Source organism: Cucurbita pepo, chromosome LG19 (assembly GCF_002806865.2).
Source record: "Cucurbita pepo subsp. pepo cultivar mu-cu-16 chromosome LG19, ASM280686v2, whole genome shotgun sequence".
Classification (NCBI taxonomy): Eukaryota; Viridiplantae; Streptophyta; class Magnoliopsida; order Cucurbitales; family Cucurbitaceae; genus Cucurbita; species Cucurbita pepo.
In genome coordinates, this window is record NC_036656.1 from 3,595,484 (window position 1) to 3,619,904 (window position 24,421).

At 35.4% G+C, this 24,421-nt stretch overlaps 4 protein-coding genes across 5 annotated transcripts; 2 read left to right on the forward strand and 2 right to left on the reverse strand.

Annotated features, from left to right (window-relative positions):
- Positions 1-2,101: 2,101 nt before the first annotated feature.
- Positions 2,102-4,145, forward strand: LOC111781056 (putative serine/threonine-protein kinase). 2 transcript variants are annotated; one of them, XM_023661460.1, is made up of 6 exons: positions 2,102-2,438; positions 2,529-2,644; positions 2,740-2,956; positions 3,072-3,309; positions 3,392-3,542; positions 3,632-4,145. In XM_023661460.1, the coding sequence occupies exons 1-6, from the start codon at positions 2,366-2,368 to the stop codon at positions 3,929-3,931; spliced, it is 1,095 nt and encodes a 364-aa protein (XP_023517228.1). In that variant the 5' UTR covers positions 2,102-2,365; the 3' UTR covers positions 3,932-4,145. The 2 variants fall into 2 exon arrangements, with proteins under 2 accessions (XP_023517228.1, XP_023517229.1); XM_023661461.1 differs by having other exon boundaries at positions 2,760-2,956.
- Positions 4,146-6,003: 1,858 nt separating this feature from the next.
- LOC111781055 (serine/threonine-protein kinase-like protein CCR1) lies at positions 6,004-8,781 on the reverse strand. The gene has a single exon (XM_023661458.1). It carries the CDS (start codon positions 8,508-8,510, stop codon positions 6,204-6,206), a length of 2,307 nt encoding a protein of 768 aa, XP_023517226.1. The 5' UTR covers positions 8,511-8,781; the 3' UTR covers positions 6,004-6,203.
- A 7,414-nt stretch (positions 8,782-16,195) lies between these two features.
- LOC111781047 (EVI5-like protein) lies at positions 16,196-22,495 on the forward strand. Its single transcript, XM_023661444.1, has 9 exons — positions 16,196-16,356; positions 18,223-18,437; positions 18,536-18,731; positions 19,470-19,640; positions 19,725-19,841; positions 21,126-21,323; positions 21,414-21,473; positions 21,561-21,659; positions 21,987-22,495. The coding sequence occupies exons 2-9, from the start codon at positions 18,295-18,297 to the stop codon at positions 22,050-22,052; spliced, it is 1,050 nt and encodes a 349-aa protein (XP_023517212.1). The 5' UTR covers positions 16,196-16,356; positions 18,223-18,294; the 3' UTR covers positions 22,053-22,495.
- LOC111781048 (aquaporin PIP2-1-like) lies at positions 22,376-23,819 on the reverse strand. Its single transcript, XM_023661446.1, has 4 exons — positions 23,439-23,819; positions 23,061-23,356; positions 22,842-22,982; positions 22,376-22,752 (listed from the first exon to the last, which is right to left on the reverse strand). The coding sequence occupies exons 1-4, from the start codon at positions 23,734-23,736 to the stop codon at positions 22,633-22,635; spliced, it is 855 nt and encodes a 284-aa protein (XP_023517214.1). The 5' UTR covers positions 23,737-23,819; the 3' UTR covers positions 22,376-22,632.
- Between the last annotated feature and the right edge of the window lie 602 nt (positions 23,820-24,421).

Here is a 24,421-nt window from a genome sequence, read left to right on the forward strand (position 1 = left end):
TTTTCTTTGTGGAAAGTCAAAGGCAATAAAATTTAAAATTTAAAGAAAAATTAAAAAAGGATCACACGTGCATATTCATTCAAATCATTCTCTAATTCACACGTGGCAGACTTTTACGCTCTTTTAAAAACTTTGAATTCCAAATAACAAAATTATTGTTTTTTTTTTTTCATGCAATTTTTTTTAGGAACTAAAAATTGCATGAAAATTTAGATAGTCAAAATACTATCCGAAATTTCTCACCTTATTCCGACGTCTCAAACAATGCTAGAATGGTCAATTAAAGGAAAGATACTAAGAAGTTTACGAGCTTTTTTGAATTTTCATTGCACTTGGACCATGACTCCCGAACAATCTCGTACATATGACACAAGACGACTCTACATATCGAGGTCGAAAATGGGATCGGGTATTTTCACGTCTCACTGTAGTGCTTGATATGTCTTGATTCTCGATTGTAAAAGGAAAAGAGAACTAATGGATTTTTTTACTTGCGCCCTAGTTACGTGTCTGTTGGACTATTTGTTCATCACCGACTCCGATCTCATTTTGGAGCTGAAAAATAAGGTAAGAAATGAGAATTTTTTTATCTTAAAAAATTTTATCCGTTACTACGCTCCGAACGACACATTTTTAATTTGACCTGTTATTTATTTTTTTATATTTTTGATTTGACTATTGACCCCTCTCCTTATCTTCAAAAGTTTGAATTGTTATTAAAATAATTATTGACTTTTTTCATCAAGAGAGCATTAAATGAATTATTTTATAAATTAATTGGATAATTATTTGACTTTTTAAAATCAAGTAATCAATACTCCTTTTATGGGTGAGTTTATTTGTTTTTTTTTTAAAAAAAAAATTCAAAATTCTGAAAACTATATATATATAACGATTAATTTTTAGTTTTTTAAATTAAATGAAATGATAGATTTTATAGAATAAAACAATATATATTTTTTTGTGGGTTACATGAATAAATATTAATAGTTGTTTGTACGATGATCATTATTTTATAATTAAACAACTAATTTATTGCTTTTATTTAATAAAATGTAATTAATGTTTTAAGTCAATAAATCATTATATCATTTTGGTCTAAGTCAAATTTTTGTAACTTTGTCGTATTTTAACGGTCTATCAATAAATCAAATATTAACCTACAATACGTATGATAGGAGATTCTAATATTTGACCTTCTAGTCGATAACATATGTTTTATATTAGTTGAACTATACTCATGTTGATATTTAAATTTTATATTCACAAATTTAATAATTTTTTTTGATTAAATTAATAAAAATACCAATAAATTATCTAGAAAATATCTCTAAACTTTAAAAAATTGTAATATTAATAGTAAACTGAAAGTTTAAAAGATACATTTATCATTAATTTTAAATATAAAAAAAATTAATATTTTGTTTCGAACATATTCTTTTTAACTTTTAATTTTTCATTAATTCCCTTATATTTCTTTAGGAAAATTTTTAAAATATCCTTACTGAACTTTAAAACTTTTTGAAAAAAATAAAATAAAGTATTAATATAATTTTTACAATTTTATGAATATTTTTTAAATGTGATACTATTCATAAAGATATTTTTTTTAATATTTACGAGGTTGGTAAATAAATTAAAGTTATTTTTAAAACAAAGTATTAATAGTTTTCACGGTCGATTTTTTAATTTTTTATAGTTTTTTTTTTAATTCAAAGATATTATTGTAACTTTTGAAACTTTTATTTTTGGACAAAAATGTAAAATTACGAGTATTTTTATTAATTTATATTAACTTTTTTAAAAGTAAAACTTAATTCTTACCTCTAAATTTTAGGGTTTATCAATTAAAACCCTAAATTAACAATGGTATAAATTTAAAATTGAATCAATTTAGACTCTGTATTGAAATTTGTCCCAATTTCCACTCNGAATAATGAAATATACATCAAAGAAATTTTTAGGAAATTGGAGAACACGTATCAATTTTAACCTTAAAATTTTTTCCACTTGATTTGAAGGTCCTGCAACAGTCTTCAACCAAGTCTCCAATTCGTTGTATATATTTTATGGTGTAATTTTGAACGCAACTAAGCATTGACCAAATTCCGCCGAGTCCTTTTTTGATCATTTCCAAATGAATCATAACCGAGTAGGGAGGACTTTCCTTTTTCCCACGCCTGGACCAATTTCTTGTCTCAATGGTGGCTCATCGATCGATCGTCAACAGGCTGCAATTTAATACTCCTAATTTGCCCATGAACGTTTCAAACCCGCGGCCTTCTTAACCCCGCACCCTTCCCCCAATCCCCACTTGACCCACTTGGGATTATTCTGTGATTCTCTTTGGATTCTGTTTAGCCAAATGAAGTTTCGATCTCTTCTTTCTACTTGTTGTTCTTCTCCATCGCTTAATGCTATGGAAAATAGCTGGCACGGTGAGCTTTTCTTTTGTTATTTGTTGAGTTTTTGCGGAGTTTGTTATCAAATCAAACCCCCCTTTGACTGGTTTGCTCGAATCAAAGCAGATAGACAAGATAATGAGGGGTTTCGTGTGTACTCTTACAACGAGCTTAAATCGGCTACCAATGGATTTAGTTCGGCAAATAAGGTGGGAGAGGGTGGATTCGGCTCCGTTTACAAGGTATTGCCATGCCCCTGTATTAGGCTTTTTTGTTTTTGTTTTGAATGCCCGTAAGGTGTCTGATAAAATGCCTGAATGGGGTTGACTTTTAAAAGGGTCGCCTTCGTGATGGCAGGAAGATTGCTGTGAAGGTGCTCTCTGTTGAGGTTGAATCTATGAGAGGTGAAAGGGAATTCATTGCTGAATTGACTTCACTTTCTAATATCAGACATGAAAACCTTGTTGTGCTTAAAGGGTTTCATGTTGATGGATGTCAAAGATACTTGGTCTATGATTACATGGAAAACAACAGCCTTGCTCATGCTCTTCAGGGTAACTAAACGCATTTTCTTAATGATTTATATGCATTTGTAACTTGATTTGAGCTGTGATTAGAAAAGACAATGGTTCTGAACTTAGATTATGCTTCTAAAATCTTGATCAATAGGTGTGGGGGAAAATAGAATGAGACTTAGTTGGCAAGCCAGAAAGGATATTTTGATTGGAGTAGCTCGTGGGCTTGCCTATCTTCATGAGGAAGTCAACCCGCATATAGTTCATAGAGATATAAAAGCTAGCAATATTCTTCTCGACCGTAATTTTATGCCTAAAGTTGCGGATTTTGGATTGGCGAAGTTGTTTGGAGAGAACCTTTCTCATGTTAGTACTCGTGTTGCTGGCACAATGTAAGTCGATGTTTCTATCAATACGTTTGAATATGTTAATTACTTTCAGGAAACAACTGCTGATCTGATAATCGAAAAACAGCGGATATCTTGCTCCTGAATATGCTGTTAGCGGGCATTTGACACGAAAATCAGATGTCTATAGCTTCGGAGTGTTGTTGTTGGAGATTGTCAGTGGGAGAGCAACTGTGGATTTCGATATGGAACGTGGCGAACACCACTTGGTTCAGAAGGTAAGATAAAGAAACAAAGTTGCATTTGAGGAATCAAATTGTGTTAGGAGGTTGCTTGGTCCGATTTCATGGTATTTTGTGATTTTCAGGTATGGGATCATTACAACACGAACGAGCTAGTAAAATTGATAGACCCGACACTTGACACGAACATCCGGGAAGAAGAGGCTGTTCAGTTTATGAAAATTGGCCTACTGTGTGTGCAAGAAAACACGACGAAACGACCGCGAATGTCTGTTGCTGTAAGTATGTTGATGAGGGAGACCGACGTTAAAGATCATAAGATTTCGCAACCAGGACATATTATCGACTTCATGGACATTAAGATGGATAAAGGAACTTCATCAACCAGTATTTTCTCAAAGGTTTCAACACCAAATAGCATGTAAAGCATTGCTCATCTCAGGGTAAATGATTCTGATCCCAGTTGGAGTCTTTTGAATTTAGTGTGTGTACATAGAAAATTTGGTAGAAGCTCTTACATTGTTTTTCCACCTAAAAGTTCATTGAGGGTTGGTATCATAGCATGGGTGAATAACAGAGATATGTGCAGAGTTTTGTTTCTTTCTTCCTTTTTGTTCATTTGAATTGCTGAATTCCATTCTTTTGGTCTCTGTCACCCAAAATCTGTAGCTTCATAGATTGACAATTTGAAGAGCAAAATCATACTGACAGTCGATTATGATCTCTGTTTAGTACAAAAACTTCTAAGTAACAGATGTGAATCGTAGAAAGCTCATAGTTTCTGTAACACCCTAAGTCCACCGCTAACAGATATTGTCTACTTTGGTCTGTTACGTATTGTCGTTAGCCTCATGGTTTTAAAACGCGTCTGGTATTATAAAGAATGTTTTGTTCCCCTTCTCCAACCGATGTGGGATCTCACAATCCACCCTCCTTGGGGGCTAGTGTATTTGTTGGCACACTCACTAGTGTTTGACTATGGTACCATTTGTAAGAGCCCAAGTCCATCGCTATGAGTTTCACGATTTTAAAACGTGTCTATTAGAGTGAAGTTTCTACACTTATATAGAGAATGTTATGTTCCTCTCTCCAATTAACTCTATAAGCGATGTGTGATCTCACAATTTGAGGTTTTTGATTGGAAGATGGGGGAGAAAAGATTTAGCAGAGCAGTATTTATAGAGAGTTTGTATGTTATAGAGGTTTGAGTCAGCCCTCCATGGAGTACTCTTTGTGCATTGACCTTTTTAGAAACAAAAATTCAAGCTTTTGAGCTGTCAACCATGAAAGTAAGAGACAGTGATTGGTCTTTCTGATTCAAAAAGCAAAAGAAGTTGCTCTCTATCTTAATCTCTCAGGCTATGCCTCTTTTCCATGTTAACTTCATCAGCAGCCATTGATGTTTAGATATGGTAACTCTATCTGCCGACATTGTAACATTCTAAGCTCACTGCTAATAGATATTGTCCTTTTTTGGGCTTTTCCTTTCGGGTTTTCCTTTCAAAGTTTTTAAAACTTGTCTGTTAGAGAGAAGTTTTCACATCTTTATAAAGAATGTTTCGTTCCTCTCTCCAACTGATGTGGGATCTCACAATCCGCCCCCTTTTGGGGCCAGTGTCCTCACTGACGCTCATTCCTCTCCCCAATCGATGTGGGATCTCACAATCCACTCCCTTCGAGACCCAGCATCCTCGATGGCACTCATTCTCTTCTCAATCAAGGTGGGACCCCCCAATCCACCCTGCCCCAGTGTCACAATCGCAGTTTCTAGGCAGCGGATTTGGCGATTGTGCGACACCCACTCTCAGCACTGAGTGGGTCAAGCCTGCTCCAAATTACATTGCCTGTGGTCGGGCAACATGAATACAAACCTCGAGTCTCGATTTCAAGAGAAGATTTTAGAAAGCGGGTGAGAGGGGATTTAGAAAGAAAGTTTTGAAAGCAAGAGAGAGAAATTGAAATTGGTGTTATATGTGAATGTAAGCAAAAGTCAACAACAACTACTCACGACATATAACTATCGGATAGGGAGAAGTTGACAACTAGTCATTCCCTATAGTACATTTTGAGGCATTTCATGTCTACCCGGCGTAGCCATGACATCACCGAAACGTCATATTCTTAAAGAAAACAAGAAAGAAATAATACAACATGAAAACGGTAAAAGAAAGCAATAAAGTAGTACAAGGCAAAGGTTTCAGCGTGTCACGGGCACGCGCCCATGGACAACATGTCTGGGACAAGCATGACCGTGACACCGAGCGTTCTTGCTGGCACACCACCTCGTGGCTGGTCTGAATACCTTTGAGAAAAGTAAGAATAAACCATAAAATTGAACGATAATATGGGATCATCAATCTCTCGTGTCTAACATATAAGGCAAGAAGAGAAAATCATATCTTCATCGTATCATTTCGTATTTGATCGTTTACTTATCCATATAGATTTAAAGAATACTCAAAATGGAAATGAAATCATTAGAAACTTATAGCAGACATGCTCAGAAATGGCAAGTCCTTTATTGAAAGAAATAGTGTAACAATGAAGTATGTGTCCATGTACAAGCTGAAGCTCAAAAACTAATTTACAGTTGAAGAGAGAGCAGCACTCACATAAGCTGTAAAAGAATATGTTCCGTCCCATCGATCAAAACGTATGTTTCGAACCCGAGCACCCGTGTTAGGGTACTAACTACGATTATAAGATCAACCCATCTTTAACAATTTGCTCTAACCAAGATGCGATATCAGAGATCGTCGGTCGCTCACTGGCCTTTCCTCTTACAGCCAATTCCGCTATATCAACAAGTTTAAGCAGAGGTTCAACGTTTCTCGGTAGCGCGGTGTATCGGTCTATAATCGCTGCAGCCTTACCCTGCTTGATCAAAAGCACTGCCCATTCAACTATGCTTGAAGGTGTATAATCTCTGTCATAAGCCTTCCTTCCACTGATGATCTCTAGCAGCACAATTCCAAAGTCATAAACATCACTCGTTAAATCCCCGCTAATGTCGTCGTCGTTTGATGTAATAAGCCCAAAGTCTGCAATTCTAGCACCCCAATGGGAATCCAAAAGAATGTTCGAAGTTTTGACATTTCGATGCACGACAGGAGGCACGAGTTCCTTATGCAGATACTCCAAACCCCTCGCTGCCTGCATCGCTATCTTCAACCTAAGCATCCAATTCAAAGGAGAAAGCCCGCCATGGAGATGATCGTAAAGCGTCCCGTGCGGCATGTATTCATAAACAAGAAGCCTTTCTCCCATCTCAGAACAGTACCCCAACAGATTCACAATATTACAATGCCTTATCTTACAAAGGATATCCAACTCCATTTCAAAGTCCCTGCTATTGGTATGAATGATGGTAGCAGCATTAGCCCTCTTCACTGCAACCTGCTGCCCATCAGCTAACACAGCCTTGTAAACAAAGCCATATCTTCCCCTACCAAGCTCATTAAACTCCTTGAACCCATTGGTTGCATCCTTTAACTCTGAAAGTCGAAAAATCTGAGCAATCCCGGGACAAGGCGGAGCCAATGGAGCACAAGAATCAGTTTCAGTACCAGTCTCCAGCTCCGACTTGTGTTGTTTCTTGCTCTCGTCCTTCGAAGCGATAACGCGAGGATGAAGACACCAACCGAGAAGAATCAGGACTAATCCAGCTACCGAACCGCCGATTATCAGCAATATACTACGCCATTGATGCCAATTCTTCTGCTTGGATTCAGGAGATGACTGAACTCCACAGATATCCCAACAAGAACTGTTCTGGCATAGAGAACAAGCAGAGCAAATCCTATCAGAATTTTGAGTACAAGGGCTAGATAAGAAGAACCCATTTGAGCAATTCACTCCACAACGTGAACAAATGTTCAGATCCTTCCTTACACACAAGCTTTTCAAATCTGGTTCATTTAGAATACTGGCATTGAAAGAGAATTCCCCTTCACGGCAAGGCCCTGGAGCGCATAGCCCTGGGCTACAAAGCTCCAATGGAGGATCATTGCCAGGAGGAGCCTCAGAAGAATGAGAAAACCAACAATCAAGAACAAGATTATCTTCTCTAATGCCACAGATTGATCGATCAGAGGAAGCAATTGCCATAAATCCTGTGTTTTCAGGAATCGAAGATGAATTCAAGCTACCCCAACAGTCCACTTCGTGAGTATCCCATCGGATGCCGCAGAAATGTTGCTCTCCAGCGGTCAACGTTACGTATCCAGTGGCTGTCGGAAGGCCAATGAATGAATCGGCGTTGCCCCAACATTTAACTCGACCGGAAACCTCTGAGATTCCACAAACAGCATCTTTTCCGGCGGCTAGTACGATGTAGTTTTCAGAAACATTAGAAACATCGAGAGTGTTGGAATTTGGTCCCCAGCAAAGAATCCCTCCATCACGAAGCTCGGCGCAGCTAAATCCTTCACCGGAAACAACCCTTTTGAAGACAAGGCTGGCAATCGATTGATTATAAAACAGAGAACTCTGTTTAGAGATCAGGGTATTCTTATTTGAAGCTCTTGAAACATCCCAACAATCTATAGGACCTGAATCGCTATCAGAATAATAGGATCCTCTAATTGCACAAACATGGCTTTTTCCCGCGGCAATATGCGAATAAGCCGTGTTTCGAAAATCCAATGGGACGAGATCTATACCTGGATTTATCGAACCCCAACAATACGCACGCGAAGTGTTTGCTAAAATGCCGCAAAGAAACCCCTCGCCGCCGGAGAGAGCGGCCATTGGGGGGATAGCGACGGAGAAGATGGAGGTGGAAGATGAGGAAGAAGGTGAAAGAGACGAGCTATTTTTGCCCCAACAAATAACTTCCTGTTTACCACTGGCATCAATGGCGCAGAAGAATCCATCTGGACCAAATGCGGCTGAAATAGGCGCCATTGATCCAAACCCAGATGCGAAAACGAAGAAAACTTGCAAAAAAACACAAAGGGTTGGAAGATATTTACAAGATTTGAAAAGGGTATGATCGATTCCCATGATTTAGCGAAGCTACTCACGCTGGTGGGTTGCTCTGGAATGGATTCAACGGTGTCATGGACTGAAAACAGAGTATGTGAGTGGGTTGTGTGAAGATATATTGGTTTGCTGCTCAAGTAAGAAGAATAAGAAGACAATGAAATGGTAAAAAGGAAATGAGAGAACGTGGATTTCGCCATTTTTTTACGGCAGGGAATTAGATTAGACCCATTGGGCATCTGAAACTACTGGACATAGTTACTGTAAGAGTGGCGGCAGGGAGATGATCCGACCAAATTTACAGAGGAGAAAAGGGTGAAAATAAAAGAAGATGAAGTGGTTGTCGACGTTTGAAACTTAGGTATTTACATAAATTTTGAGTGTCTGTGTGTGTGTCTGTGTGTGTTTCCATCGATAAGAACAAGCTCTGGTGAGGCAAAAAGGCAGAGCAACAGCCAACCAGACAAAAGTTTCATGGCAACCTAATCCCTTTTTTTTTAATATCTTCAATCTTCATTTCCTTTTTCTCATAAATTTTTAATCTATCTACTCAATTTTACTTGTTTTTTATATGTTCGAGAATTCGAGCTTCCAACGTATGATATCTTAATAGATATAATTAATTTGACCGAGTGTTATAGATGTTAAGGATTGTTGGGAGGGAGTCCCGATCATGGATTTATAGGTCAATGGAGTTTGTATTCAAAGTAGACAATATTATATTATTCTGGATGGTCGTAGTTTCTAATAGATGCTTACCGAGCATGCGATAACGAAGAAACCTGTCACCGCCTCCTATTTCATTTACCACCCCTGGAAAATTCACTTTCTATTAAAAAAAAATGTAAAATATCTTATTAAAATCTAGATGATTTCTAAAAACTTAAATTTTTATATAACATAGTGTTCCACACTTATACGACGGTGAGTTGGGTGGGGACGGATGAGGACGAGGGAAATGATTCAGTGCTCCCTCCCCTATTCAGGGTATTACCCTTTCAAGTTAAATGAACATCTTTATTTAACTGTAAAAAAAACATGTTTTTGTCTGATCGAGTCTATCTTAAGTAGTTAATGTAATTAGTGTATATACCCTCAACTACTAAGTGATAGATTTATATCGCGAGAACATATATATTACTTAATTAAATTTATTTATAAAATACTACTCAGCTTCAAAATATACATTTTAATTTCAACTTTAATTTTTAAATAATTTTTTTTGGTTTAAGTTTATGTTTAATTTACATGAAATTAGAATTTTTATTGCTCGTAATATCAATTATGTTTAATAAAATAATTTCTGATGGAATTATAATTCCTTTTTTTTTTCTGAATTTTAATACATTTTTCTTTAATCATAATTTATATATATAAATTATTTAATATAAAATTAGATGGTGTGAACACTATAATGGCTTGTCCACCATCCAAGTGACACAATTAAGATAAAAACAAATTTGGGTTTTTTTTTAATTTATTTTTAATTTGAAAAATATTTGCAAAATGGATTTCTTTTTATTTTCAACCATTTTTTGTTTAACTAATAGCAATTGGATGCCTAATCATAATTAATAAATTAATGTACAAATTAAAATCATTGTTTTTTTAAAAGAAAGAAATAAAAACTTTATTTTTCATTAAAAAAACATGTCAAAGGAAAATGAAAATAATAATAATAATAATAATGATAGAGAATTATTTTATTTTTTAATGATTTTGTTCGGAATAATTAAAAAAAAAATTAATTTAGCTCACAACACGACAAGCTTAATATATGATTATAGTTGGCCATATATATTATATTTTTTCTTTTGTTCTATTTGAAGAAATAAAATCGTGCATTTTAAAAAATATTGAATAAATCAACGACTTATTAGACATAAAATTGGAAACTTAAAAACTTATTAGACATAACCATAAAAAAAAAAACTAAAAACTAAACTTGTAACTTAACTCATCGCTAGTAGATATTGTCCGCTTTGGTCAGTTATGTATGGGCGTTACCCTGATAAGAAATGTTTTTGTAACAGCTCAAGCTCACTACTAGTAGATATTGTCCTCTTTTGAGCTTTCCTTCTCGAGTTTTCCCTTAAGGATTTTAAAATGTGTCCGTTAGGGAGAGGTTCCCACTCGTTCTTCTCTCTAATCGATGTGGGATCTCACAATCCACCTCCATTTGGGGCCAGCGTCCTTGCTAACACTCATTCCTTTCTAATGGATGTCGTTTCCTTCTCCAATTGATACGAGATCTAATAGTTTTATTCTCCCGAATACGAAGAGAGAGAGAGAGAGATTTAGTATGATTGAAGCAAAAATGCCAAATTGGATCACATGGGTGCATGGTCAGAAGTGTATGGCTTGTTTGGTTGGAATCAAATGGCTGCCTGCCCACTCACTCTAAGTCAAATTTTACTCCAAATTGGATGTCAGTCAAACCCAAAACCCAATTGCCTCTTCTTTAAGATCCCATTTCTTATACAACACATATCTTGTTGGTCAAATCTTGTCCAATTGTAGGGTCACCCACCCCTTCATCCAATGAACCTGTTTTGTCTACCAAATTGAAGTCACCAATCTCGAGCTCTAACGATGCTCCTCTTTCATCTAATGAGTTGAATTCGACCCAAAATCTAATTTTTCGAAATGGGTTCTGTAACCGAACAAGACCTTTACTAACAGATATTGTCTTCTTTGAGTTTTTCCTTCTCAACTATTTATTCAGGTTTTAAAATGTGTCTGCTAGGGAGAGATTTCCACATCTCTTCAATCAATATGGGATCGTCGCCACTGACACTCGTTCCCTTCTACAATTGATGTGGGATCTCACGTATTCTTTCTAAAACCCTTTATTTTCACATGGGTTTGCTTTATTTTGGAAGTACAATGACTTTATTTATACATTTGCTCTTCTTAATTCATTGTATAAATACTTAAACTTCATCCATATTCATCTTAGGGTCCCTCCATTTATGATGTTTTGAATGTCACAACTTGCAAAAATGTTATTAATACATTAAGAGACGTTTTCGAGATAGTAATACAAGGGATTCGACACATTGAATGAACAGAGAAAGTGTATATTATTGAAGAAAAGTCGTCAAAAATCAATCATTAGCGTTTTATGAGAGAAAAAAACAAAATGATGAATTTTTAAACAAAAACAAATCCAATCGAGTAGTTAGTTCACCAATCAACAAATCAAATTAAAAATAAGAAGAAAAAAAAAGGGGAAATCATATTAAATTGGAAAGATTTTGTTTAATCAAACGATATCTTTTAAGGAGGATTTTGTTCCAATGAAGAAATATATGTATTTTTCACAAATGGGACCCCCAACTATTGGGTGTGTTGAAGGAATCATGGGTGTGTCACCACCCAACCAAACATGGAATGACATTTTGGCTTGTGGTTGTAAAGGCAGCCCACCATGGCTAACCCACCATTGTTAAAGATCATACTAGAGTTATTAGAAACAAAATAAAAAGATTCACATAATTCGGTTCAATTCGTACAATTAGTGATATGGAAATCAACCCAAGAGAAAGTTGGAACAGATTACCTTGATGATCAAGATCAAGAGTAAAGAAAACTCATTTTGAAACTCGTGATTCGAATCACTCCACAAGAAGTTTGATCAATACCACTTGAATGACTCTAGCATGCAAGTTCTAAACACAAGAATTTGCAAAAATAGTTTAGCTCTCAACATAGTTAAAATAGAAATTCTATTCTTAATTCCAAAATTTTATGTCTAATCAAAGAAAAGAAGGCCCTTAACCTATGTCATACATAACTCCCAAATTAAATGGGCTAGTAAATGAGAAATACTCCTAACCTCCGTGTTAGAATGGCGAGTTAATGGTGGAATATAGTAACCTACGTGGGTTACCATATAACCTTAACTTCTATATTTAAAACTAGCTTAAATATGACAAACAAATAGTTAAACTATAATTAAATAATGTAATTAATAAAATGTGCATATTAGTCATCCTTGTACTAGTTTCTTAAATTCAGCGGAGTTCATTAAATGCAACTTAAAGTGCATTTAATTCATCTCTTTCTTGAAGCTCAGCTTTGCATAACATATAAGGGAGGTCTCCAACGTCTTCTAGAATTTTTTTTTATAAGCTCACCATAGCTTGAATATAACTATATAAGGTTTGTTGTAGCTTCTTGGCTCTCGTCCTTGTAATTGGACCTTGAGGTATGGAAATTCCTTGGTCGTGGTTCATATCAATTAGGGTTGGAAAGTGTTACAGCCCAATCTCACCTCTAGTAAATATTGTCCACTTTGGTTCATTACGTATCATCGTCGTTTTAAAACGCGTCTACTGGAGAGAGGTTTCCACACCCTTATAAGAAATGTTTTGTTTTTTTCTTTCACGAATGTGGGATCTCATACGAAGAAAGAGGATTATATAATTAGGATTTGAAAACTAAGAAGTTCATATGATTAGGATTTGGAAGACAAAAGGTTCGCATAATCCGAGCCTGGAAGAAAAGAGGTTCGTACAATTAGGGTTTGGAAGTGTTACAGTCCAAACTCACCCCTAGTAGATATTGTCCGTTTTGGCTCGTTGCGTATCATCGTCAACCTTACAGTTTTAAAACGCGTTTAGTGCAGAGAGGTTTTCACACTCTTATAAGAAATATTTTGTTTCTCTCTTCAATGAGCGTGGAATCTCATACGAAGAAAGAGGACTATATAATTAGGGTTTGAAAAATAAAAAGTTCATATAATTAGGGTTCGAAGGAAACATAGAACATATAATTAAGATTTCGTAGACAAATGATATCGTCTTATTAACCCACACACCTACATATCTAAGGGTCAATCCAAAGCTTTCCATGTGATCTCTGTCATGGAGTATCTATCTAAGATACCTAATTTACAATTTGATATCATTTTTAAAATAGTTGGTTTGATGGGAGAAGATTTCCTTTTCTTCGAATTATTCGAAATTCTAATATTTGAACTTTACGGGGTTCATCCTTTTGGGAGCCAGTGTCCTCCCTGACACATCGTCCAGTGTCTGATACGACTCAAACTCACTGCTAGTAAATATTGTCATATTTAGAGTTTTTCTCTCGCCCGATAAGAAATGTTTTATTCTCTCTCCCCAGTCAATATAGATTCACATGTTACTAACGAATTTTTTTAATGATATTATTTATTTATTTTATTTTACCTTTCAAAGGTTAAGGATAATAATGTAATTTTGAAAGTTTAAATATATTTTTGAAATATAATACTAACCGTTTTTATCTATATATTAATATATTTTAAAATTAAGTGTTGATTTTATTCCTATTATTTCCGAGCATATCCCTCCTCTAAAAATCATGTTTTTTAATAAATTAATATTACAAAATAATTGACCCTAAAAAAAACAATCATATTCTTAATTTTAATAATACACATTACTCAAACTTTGGTCTCTTAAGCACATGATATAGTTTAATTAATAATAAAGTTATTTTATGAAATATATATTCCATGTCCCTAAGAATTAATTTAAATATACAAGTCAAACTCATTAAATATCCTAATTAGTTCCCATAACACATGATATTAGCTCTAAACTTTCAAGTTGGGGATTTGTCACCTGACATCAAATCTCATATATGAACACTGCCTCTAATCTTTAGGGCATAAATGATAATCAAATTCATACATTGTCCAACAATTTTAGGACAATTTGTTATCGATGCTAGGTGTCACAGTCATACTTGTTCAAAGAGTGTTGTTTATGGCTGTATGTCGGATGTCTCGGTCATGCTTGTCCATGACGTATTGTCCATGGTTGCATGTCTGTTCCAAACCCCTTTTACATGTTTTCATTTTAGACAGATCTCAATACAAGGGTGTATGACCGTTCACCAAAATCATGTCTACACCCGTCAGGGCTAAAATGCCAAAAAAATGTACTATAGGGGATATGACTAGCTATCACTTTTTCCTGACTGAGTTATATGCTATCAAAACCGTTGTTTGTTGCCTGCTCACTTGAGGCTTGAGCATACGCCGACGTTGTATGTGAAATCTAAATTTCTCACAATTGGCTTGTTCGCTGGGCTAGAACAAGTGTCGCACAATCGATGTCCCCACTGCCACAAGAGTGCTAGTTCAACTAGCTAGGAGTAAATTCTCAAATGTCAAAGATCAGAAGCTGAAAACTTGGTTTTTTTTATTTTTATTTTGTTCGTGTACAACAACTTTAATCGTATATATAAGAGCGGATTGCTGACTATGACTTCAAGAAGGGAATCTATGAAAGAAAGTTATTGAACCGGGATCTAAACGACTTTATTTCATAAATAAAAATATAAAATAGCAAAATAGTTATTAAGATTTATTTAGCTTATTAGCAAAGTTTATTTATTTTTGGGTAAAAGCACCCAAAACCCGCATTAATTATAACAACTTGGGAATATAATATTAATTGTGGAGTATGCTATTAGTAGCTTAATAGAATCCAAATTATTTAATGTTAGGGGCATATAATAAGGAAAAAATGAAATAATAAATTCCAACCATACCATATGTTATATTTTTATTATATGGTTTGGAGTATTGTAGAGATGCGTGGAATATGATAATATGGGCAGCGCCAGCCAGCCGCTCCTGTCGCGCAAGTTGCTGATGGAGAAACCGCCAAAACGGCGCCGCTGCGGTAGGGAGTCCAAAATTAAAATATGATTTTGTTTGAAAATAGATATTTATATAGTTCATCAATTGTCACATCCAAATATATCTCTTCGGTGGAACCAAAGTCCAAATAATATTTCGCTTTTTCTAATGTCATTTTCCAAATATTTTTCGTTTTTGCCCTTTTTTTTTTTTTTTTTTTTTTCTTTAAAATTTTATTTTCGAGCTGATCAATCATTTTAGACTATAAAAGTTAGGTTAGATATTTTTTTTTTTGTTTGATTGAATTGAATTTTTAGAAAATCGAAAATTTCGTCCACAAGTTTGACATTTTATTTAGTCAACTCAACCCACCTAATCCAAAAAAAAATTTACAGTCCAACTCTACCTTACCTTTCTTTTATGATTATTATGAAAATTAAGAATATTTGACGTTTGTAACCGACGTTAATAACGCATTATGAGTTGTGCGAGATTTAGTTGGTAATGTAACGTGAAGAAAAATGACAACCCGACAACCCAATCAAACTTTTTATGTTGGTCAAAAAGATTTACTTAACCCAACGTGTGTACACCGTACCTATACTTTTAAAAATTAGAATTTCTACATTAATTTTAAGGATTATGTTGTTGCTATTGGTGCTACTGAACATCCAAACGACACCGTAAACGCTCGCAAAAACTCGTCGGAGGTAGTCTCCGGCGGGAAACCCGCAACCGCCTCCGGCTTCAACATGCTTAGACGTGAGCTGAAGGTTGGAGGAGTAGCAGAGCAGTTGCAGAGTAAGCGAAGTGAAGAAAAAATAATAATTATTTTTATTAAAAAATTAATGGTAAAGAATAAATATCTTATTAATTTTTCATAAGAATAATTAAAACTCCAAATAATAATTAAAAAAAAATTATTTGTGTATATATTTTCTCAACTTATTTTTATCTATAAAACTATTTAAGGAAAATAAAGTTCATATATTTGTTTCAATAATATTAACGATTTTTATAATAAGATTTTAATTTTGATTTACTTATTTTTATCAAAAAAAAAAAAAAATAGATTTCTTAATTCTAAAATAGAAATTCAAATATTTCCGTTCCACCCTTCTTCTTCAGGGGACGGGATTTGTGTTCTTCGCAGGACCTGTCGCTTCGTGTTCCAAATTCTCTCTGATTCTCATCTTCGTAATCGAACTGTCTCTCATCCTTTCACTTCGGGTACGTTTCTCCATCGTTTCTAGTTGATTGAGCAAGTTTCGATTGGCATCTGTATTTGTTTCACATTTGATTTGATCTTTATTTGTGGCTGTTCATTTGTTTTTGACCAACTTTTGATTAAAATTTCTCTGCGTAGTTGAATTTAGGGGACTGAATTGTAGTCTCGTCGGATCAGGAAAAAAAACTTAAGATCCTTTTTCGTTTCGTGAACATTTTGCGGAAATTTGATAAACTTTCTCTATTTTGTATTCTCGATCCTGCATTCCCTCTTTTCATTCCAGCCAAAACAGAATGTTTACTTTCTAGAACTGCGCCTGGTCTAACCCCTTTCTGTATTTTGCTATAGACGTTTGATTCCCGTCGCAAATTTCAAGTTCGTCCCTCTACTTAGTGTAGATAAATTAAGCAAGTGGATAATTCAATGCCATGCAAGAGATACTAAGGCCACGGAGGAATATGCTAAACTTCTCTTTTTTTTGAGAGAGATATGTTTTTCAGGTAGTATTTAAATACTACTTCATTCACTAATTTAGCTTTTCAAAAACCAAGTCAAGTTTTGGAAATTCAAAAACACTAGTTTTTTTGTCATTAAAATTTTGTTAAAAATTCAAATCTTATCTTGAAAATATGAAATCCATTATAGAGAGAATTAAAATACAAGCACAGTTTAAAAAAAAACAAAAAACAAAAACCAGAAACCAAATGTTTATCAAACAGTCTTAATTTGCAAACTAACATAAAATCCTGTTTGTATGTGATGTTTGAAAAAAGAAGAACCTGATTGAATATTTACATCAGAATGCAAGGATGACCATATAAGGATTTTGCATCTTGTTTCTGATGGATGGTAATCATTGAATTTGGCTCAGTGTTAAACTTCTCGATGTTGTTCACTTTTAGTTTAAATCATTTGCCATTCTTGTCAGACAAGTTCTTACACAATGTACATTCAGTAGTAGTACCTTTTTGTTTCTTAAGATGAGCATAGGAAAAGGAAAACTACTGGCTTTATATTTATTTCTCTTTCTCCAAAAATCTTGTTCACGAAATCAGTGTAATTTAATAACTAAAGATTAAAACCAGAGCTAACTATTCTGCCATAAAAATTGGTGAAATATGGTTTGTTTTCTTATTTGTTTCACCGTCAACAAAAAAAAATTAGTATGGGGTTGTGTGTTCAGTTGTTGCTGCTCGATCTGCCTTGTTTAAATTTGATTTCTGTCTAGTTAATTTTTGAATTATTGTGAAGTAGCTTGAGATGATGATTTTATCTAATTCTTTTGTTATAATACTAGATTTTTGGGTTTCCTCGAATGGAATAATATTGTCAACTTCTATGTCATTGTAAATGGCCATGTCTGTAGTAGTAGTGTAGGTTTGAAATATCCCTCCATGGTCTTAGTAGTTTCCTCACCATTTTTCATATTTTGAAATTTAAGCCTCTTGTTGCCAGAACTTGTTGGTTTTCTTAATCTTGTAGTATTGGAACACAGTTATTATTGGGAACTTGTGGGTATTTTGAAATGGATGAAAGCTTACGATCTGGTATGCTGTGATTATAATTATCATCAAACAACTCAAAACTAGTTTGTCGTTTTTGCATTTTTATGAATAGTAGTTCTCACAAAATGTTTGGATTGTTTTCAGATATACTTTCTGGAAAAATCTTTTAAAAAAATGCAACCCATAGTGATGTGAAGTTTGGTCTTATTTTGAACTCTATATTAACTAGACTATTTTTGTACTCCCTGAAGTTCTAGTGAAGTTGTTATTTACTGCATTTTATATGTATGCCTGCTCTTAAAAGTGGCTTGCCTTTTACCTACTATATTTACTTGTTGGTTCTTGTTTGCCTATATTTTGTAGGCAGTAAAATGTCTATCATGTTAAAGAACGCAGAGGAACATTATCTGCTGGGAGCCTAAATATAATGGTGGAATGGAAAGGAAAAGGATAGATGACTTAGAACCAGGTCCACTTCCTTCGCCCAAACAAGTAGACAGATTTGGATTCTTAAAGCAGGAACATAATAGTTCTCCAGATGTTACAACCAAGAACCGGTCCACCAACGTTAATGAGAGGTATGCTTTTATTGATAGCTCAATAATTTCTTTGACATTCTGCTTTTCTTTATCAAGGATTGTGCTGATTATGCGTTGTGGATATCCTACCATTTCAGGGAGGAAAGGAGAGTTAGAAAATGGAGGAAGATGATTGGAGTTGGAGGGAGTGACTGGAAGCATTATGTTAGGAGAAAACCTAACGTTGTTAAAAGGCGTATAAGGAAAGGTATTCCTGATTGTTTAAGAGGTCTTGTTTGGCAGTTGATTTCTGGAAGTCGAGACTTATTGTTGATGAATCCTGGAGTTTATGAGGTATTGAGATTTTTTGGAATTTGGTTGAGGTTATGGTCTTAAAATGAGTTTTTCCACATATTTTTGTTGTAAACTTCCTAAAAATCTAAAAAGTAGTTAGTTTCTGTATCCTAAATAGTTTTTGAAGTGTCAAGTTTTAAAAGTATACATGGCTCTTTTAAAAGCTTTAGATATTTAATGTACCGGGGTTATAATTTTTCATTCTTATTAATGAATGTGTTTTCTTGTAAAATTTGATTGACATCTCAAATGAAAAAAGGAAGCAAACGTATGATCGACATTGATCACAAAATATGTGGTAGGACTTAACCACTTCATGTTTCATTTTGTGAGGTGTCCTATGATACGATTAGTCTGACTGACTATAGATGCTACTATATATTGATTGACATGTATCGCAGCTACTATTGGGTGTGTTTATGTGTAGTGAGAATGCAATGTCATCAGTAAAGTAGAAACCTTTAGGCTTATCTTATACAACAAGGTCAATACATTATTATTTTTGTGGCCTTCTTTAGTAGTTCTATAAATACATAGTTCTAAGGATTATGGTATTAGATGGCATATTTTTTCCGCAATCGGTTCCTTGGAATTGTATATACATTTAGATATTTCTCATACTTCCCTCACATGTTTTTCTTTCAGTTCATGAACATGTTACTTTATGCCATTTTTCAGACTCTTATAAATCAAGTCCCAAGGATGATGGTAATCAAGTAGTAATATTTTTGTTTACAGCAATTGGTAATATATGAGACATCAGCCTCCGAATTGGATATCATTCGAGATATCTCCCGTACCTTTCCTTCACATGTCTTCTTCCAACAGAGACATGGGCCTGGTCAAAGATCTCTCTACAATGTTTTAAAGGCGTATTCAGTTTTTGATCGGAATGTTGGATATGTTCAGGTTCTGGATCTTCTATATTTTATCATTAGTCATGTTTAAACAACTGTATTGGGTGAACGATATGCAATGTTTTTGAGCTTGTAGGGGATGGGATTTTTAGCTGGTTTGTTGCTTCTCTATATGAGTGAAGAGGATGCGTTCTGGTTGTTGGTCGCATTACTTAAAGGTGCAGTTCATGCTCCTATGGAAGGATTATATCTGGTAACTCTATTCTTCGAGATCTCTCCTTTATTTTGAGTTCAACTTTATAATAGTTAGCAATCCTGAAATTTTGAGAATCAGGACAAATGAATGGACATCATCTCCCTTCTGGTGCTTTGTTCCTGGGTTAAATATTGGCTGAAATTTGTTCGGTAGGTTCATATTCTGATAGGTCTGCCACATTGCATGTAGTCGAAATGCTAAACTCTTTGAACAAGCAAACAACATAAGCTTCAGGGCCAATTTTTTGTAGGTGAAATGTTTGACCTTTGATTATTATTCATCGTTAATAGTGATAAGAAAGGAAAGTTTTTTATTTTTTATTTTTTATCCTTCTTTACCCCATAATGATATTGAATAGAGGGAATTATTTGTTTTTTCACTGTATTTTTTAAAATAAAGGTTTAAATGTCCCTCAAAAGTAAGTAGATACGAGACATATAAAATGCTGTTAATCCTACTGTGGAACAGGCTATTATTGCGAAAATCGGTGAATACAACCAACTACCATTAAGAATTTCATCTTTCAACCAAAAGCAGACAAGGGGTGGAATACCACAAAGAGAAAGGGGATCTAATAAAAAAGCATTTTTTGAACTCTTTGAATAAGCCCACACCATATTCTCCAATACCAATTTTTTCTAGTACCCTGCACAGTCCTACCTAAACCAGGAAATTCGAAAGAGATGTTCAGTGTCATCTGCTTCTTCACAAATACTTCACACCTTTGTTTTTCTCTTACTGGTGTTATACGCTTAAGAGCAAGATATCAACAAAGAATTGAGTTTTTCCCTTGCACTTTCTCTTGATCAAGTTAATGAACTATGTAGAAGTTAGGGTACTCTATTCTAGCACTAACTTTAAGAACGATTTGCTAGTGAACATAATTAATCGATCCAACTTCCCTCAATTCTGACCTCGACTATGTCTAAATTTACTCAAAAAGTTCCAGGAGATTTCCCCAATCTGCTACCTTTCTATCGTTGAATAACCAGATTACAACTCTTCATGACAGATTTTTGTTCTAAATTTTATTTTGTTTCTGATATGCTTTTCATTTGTTATTATTCATCCAACGATGGTTTCTGAATGACCAGGTGCTTATAACTAATGAATGGTTATAGACTTGTATAAACTACTTTAGAGTAGTCTGCTAAATATACGTTGGTGCATAATTTACAAATTGGTCTGAAGTCTTGCCGTCAATTACGTTTCTGTGTGTTGTATCAGATGTTAAGTACTTCAATTGAACTATGTTGAGTTACNTTTTTTTTTTTTTGATAGGCGGGGCTTCCTCTAGTGCAGCAGTACCTATTTCAATTTGATAACCTTGTGAGAGAGCAGCTGCCTAAGCTTGGTGAGCATTTTACACGAGAGATGATAAATCCTAGCATGTACGCTAGCCAATGGTTTATTACCGTTTTCTCTTACTCCGTCCCCTTCCATTTGGCTCTACGAATTTGGGATGTCTTTCTTTATGAGGTTGGTTACTTCAAACCATATACATCCTTTTCTGCAACAGAATTCTTCTTTAAAGAAGTTCACACTTGCTAGTAATGTTTCCTACGACAGGGTGTTAGGATTGTTTTTAAAGCTGGTTTGGCTCTTCTCAAATACTGCCACGATGACTTGGTGAGTCATGAATTGCTTCACATGGATTCTGCAGCCATATGTCCATGGCTGCAAGGTGCCAATATTAACTTTTTGTTTCTCACACAGGTAAAGTTGCCTTTTGAAAACCTCATACATGCTTTGCGAAACTTCCCAGAGGATGCAATGGATCCAGATACCTTATTGCCCATGGCTTACTCAATTAAAGTACGTCTCTTTTCTATGTACCCCCTCCCCCAAGGCCCGAACTTAGCAACGATGAAAACTAACATTATGTGAATCGAGCATAAATATTTGGTGGGAATTCATGATTGAATTTGATAAACACGCTATTATAGAATCTAAATCAAATAAAGGAAAACCTGTTATTCTATGGATCGTAAGTCATTGCATCAGGTTTGGCAGTTTCACACGAAGGAACCCGATTCATCATGTTCATCTCTACATTGTGTTCTTTGATTCTGGAAATATCCTTTGTTTCTTGGAGATTTGGTGGGGTTTGAATTTTGTTATTGGTTTTTGCTTAATGATTAGGTTTCCAAGCAGCTGGAGGAATCAAGACTTCTGTATGAGAAGCAGCTGCATGGAAAGGACATTTAGGACGCTGATATTAGTGGGAATCAGGAACGGCTGAGTTGAAGGTTGTCTTTTTTCCCCTATCTCATTGAAGCTAAGTGGTGTAGCCAATTGGAAACCATAGAAAAGTTATTCTTTTATGAGTCTTCTGTCGCATCTGAATTGTCTAGAATGTAAACTAAATGATGCATACACTCATCATTCTATCATTTTATTATTTGGTTTGAGTTTTGTACAAATGCTTTGTAAATCCCTAGTCCTCCTACCTTTTTTATGAACAACAAGAAGTTCATAAAATTTTCATAACTTGTATCGAATGATCAATATATAAAATATGGATTATCCCATTTCTCAAAGCAAACCTACTTTGTTTTGCAATTTTATAACAGGAACCTTCAAATTGGTGGCTAAAACAAGAGCAAATTTACACAAATTAGAGAGAATTGAAGTACTACAGCAACACAAAATATAGCAGAGGAAGAAACAGATAAAGAGCAGTGAAGAAGGGCACAGATAAAAGAAGTGCCCCTTAACTAAAAGGAAACTCAGATTTCATCCATGGCGATGAACATTTAGATCTAAAACCTTGCTTGTTCTTCCATCATTAGACGCTGTGGGTACTCCTGAAGGATCCCAGAGCTTTAACTGCTCCAGCTCTCAATATGAACTGGTGATAAAACGCAGCAATGAGAGCTCCAATGAAGGGTCCAACCCAGAAAATCCACTGTTTCAGATGAACACAAAAGGAACAAAAACATTCAGATTTGAAGTTCAGAAAATCAAGGGTTGTTAAGGGTTAAGGAAGAGAATTACATGGTCATTCCAGGGCTTGCTGTGGTTGAACACCACCGCAGCGCCGAAGCTTCGAGCTGGGTTAATACCGGTGCCGGTGATCGGAATGGTGGCCAGGTGAACCATGAACACGGCGAACCCAATTGGGAGTGGTGCTAGTACCTTTAATTTCAATGGCAAACAAGATCATTAGGCTATGGAATCAGAAGCTTTTCTTGGAGATTTAAGTATTAAACTTACAGGAATGTGAGAATCTCTTGCGCTTCTCTTGGGATCTGTAGCAGAGAAGACAGTGTAGACAAGAACGAAGGTTCCGATAATCTCAGCGGCCAAGCCGGTGCCGGTGCTGTAACCTTCAGCTAGCGAATTGGCTCCACCGCCGTAGCGATTGTAGAGACCCTTCTGAAACGATTTGACCAACGCACATCCACAAATGGCTCCAACACACTGAGCCACCATATACAAAACGGCCCTCACCAACGACACTTTCCGTGCCAAAAGCAACCCAAATGTCACCGCTGGATTGATATGCCCACCTGCAAAAACGGGATGAACACATATTACTAAAACCCACCAAAACCCACAAGCTGATTTCGACAGAAATCTCATAAAACTCACCGGAAATCCCAGCGGTGCAGTAAACAAGAACGAAGATCATTCCACCAAAGGCCCAAGCGATGCCGAGAATGCCGACCCCGCCGCAGATATGGCCCCCGTGGTCGACGTCGGACTGGCTGCTGTAGCCAATGACAGTGAGAACAGTAACGTACAAGAACAGAAGCGTGGCGATGAACTCGGCAATGATGGCTCTGTAAAATGACCACTGAGTGAACTCCTCGACGTCGATCAACGGCGCCGGAGGTGGGTCGTGGTAGTCCTTGGCGGCGAATCCACCAGCTTCAGAATCCTTGGCCATGGTGCAGGGTGAAGAAATTGAAGAGAGAAAACAGAGGAAGAATTGCAGAGAGGGGGAGATGAGCGAAGGGGTAGTGGTGGAAAGAAGAAGTTTATAGGAGAATGAGAGAGCAGAGATTCCATTAACGAAGTGGAAATTTCTTGCCGCCCCATTTTGAAAAAGTTTCCATTTTCTGTCGCTTTCAGAGACCCCACAGTGTCCGTTGAGAGTGAAAGAGGATCCATTGATGCGCGCACTCTCGTCTTCTCTTCTCTTCTGGTACCTTCTCGCCTCACTGTCGTCTTTTTTTTTTTTTAATAATTATTCCTTTCTCAATTTTATGCCTAATTTATTTTAATTTTGTACAAAAACTTCATTTTTGTAAAAGTTAACCACAAACCCATTAAAAAATAGTTAAGATAGATCGATACATTCTCGTTTAAATAAGGAATCGAGATAAGATTCTCTTAGCTAAACAGAGTCAGGGACGGTAATTATATACGTGTCTCCATCACACCCAGTTTACTTTATCGAGAGAATCTCACTAAAATAAATAGGGAATTTCGTGGACATTTATGTATAATTTCCTAATTTGTTGAATTCTACTCGAATGGTTTATTATAAATATAAAATTAAATATTCTAAATTTATTGGAAATAAATAAATAAATAAATAATCTAATTTATTTTTAGTAGCTTCACGATCC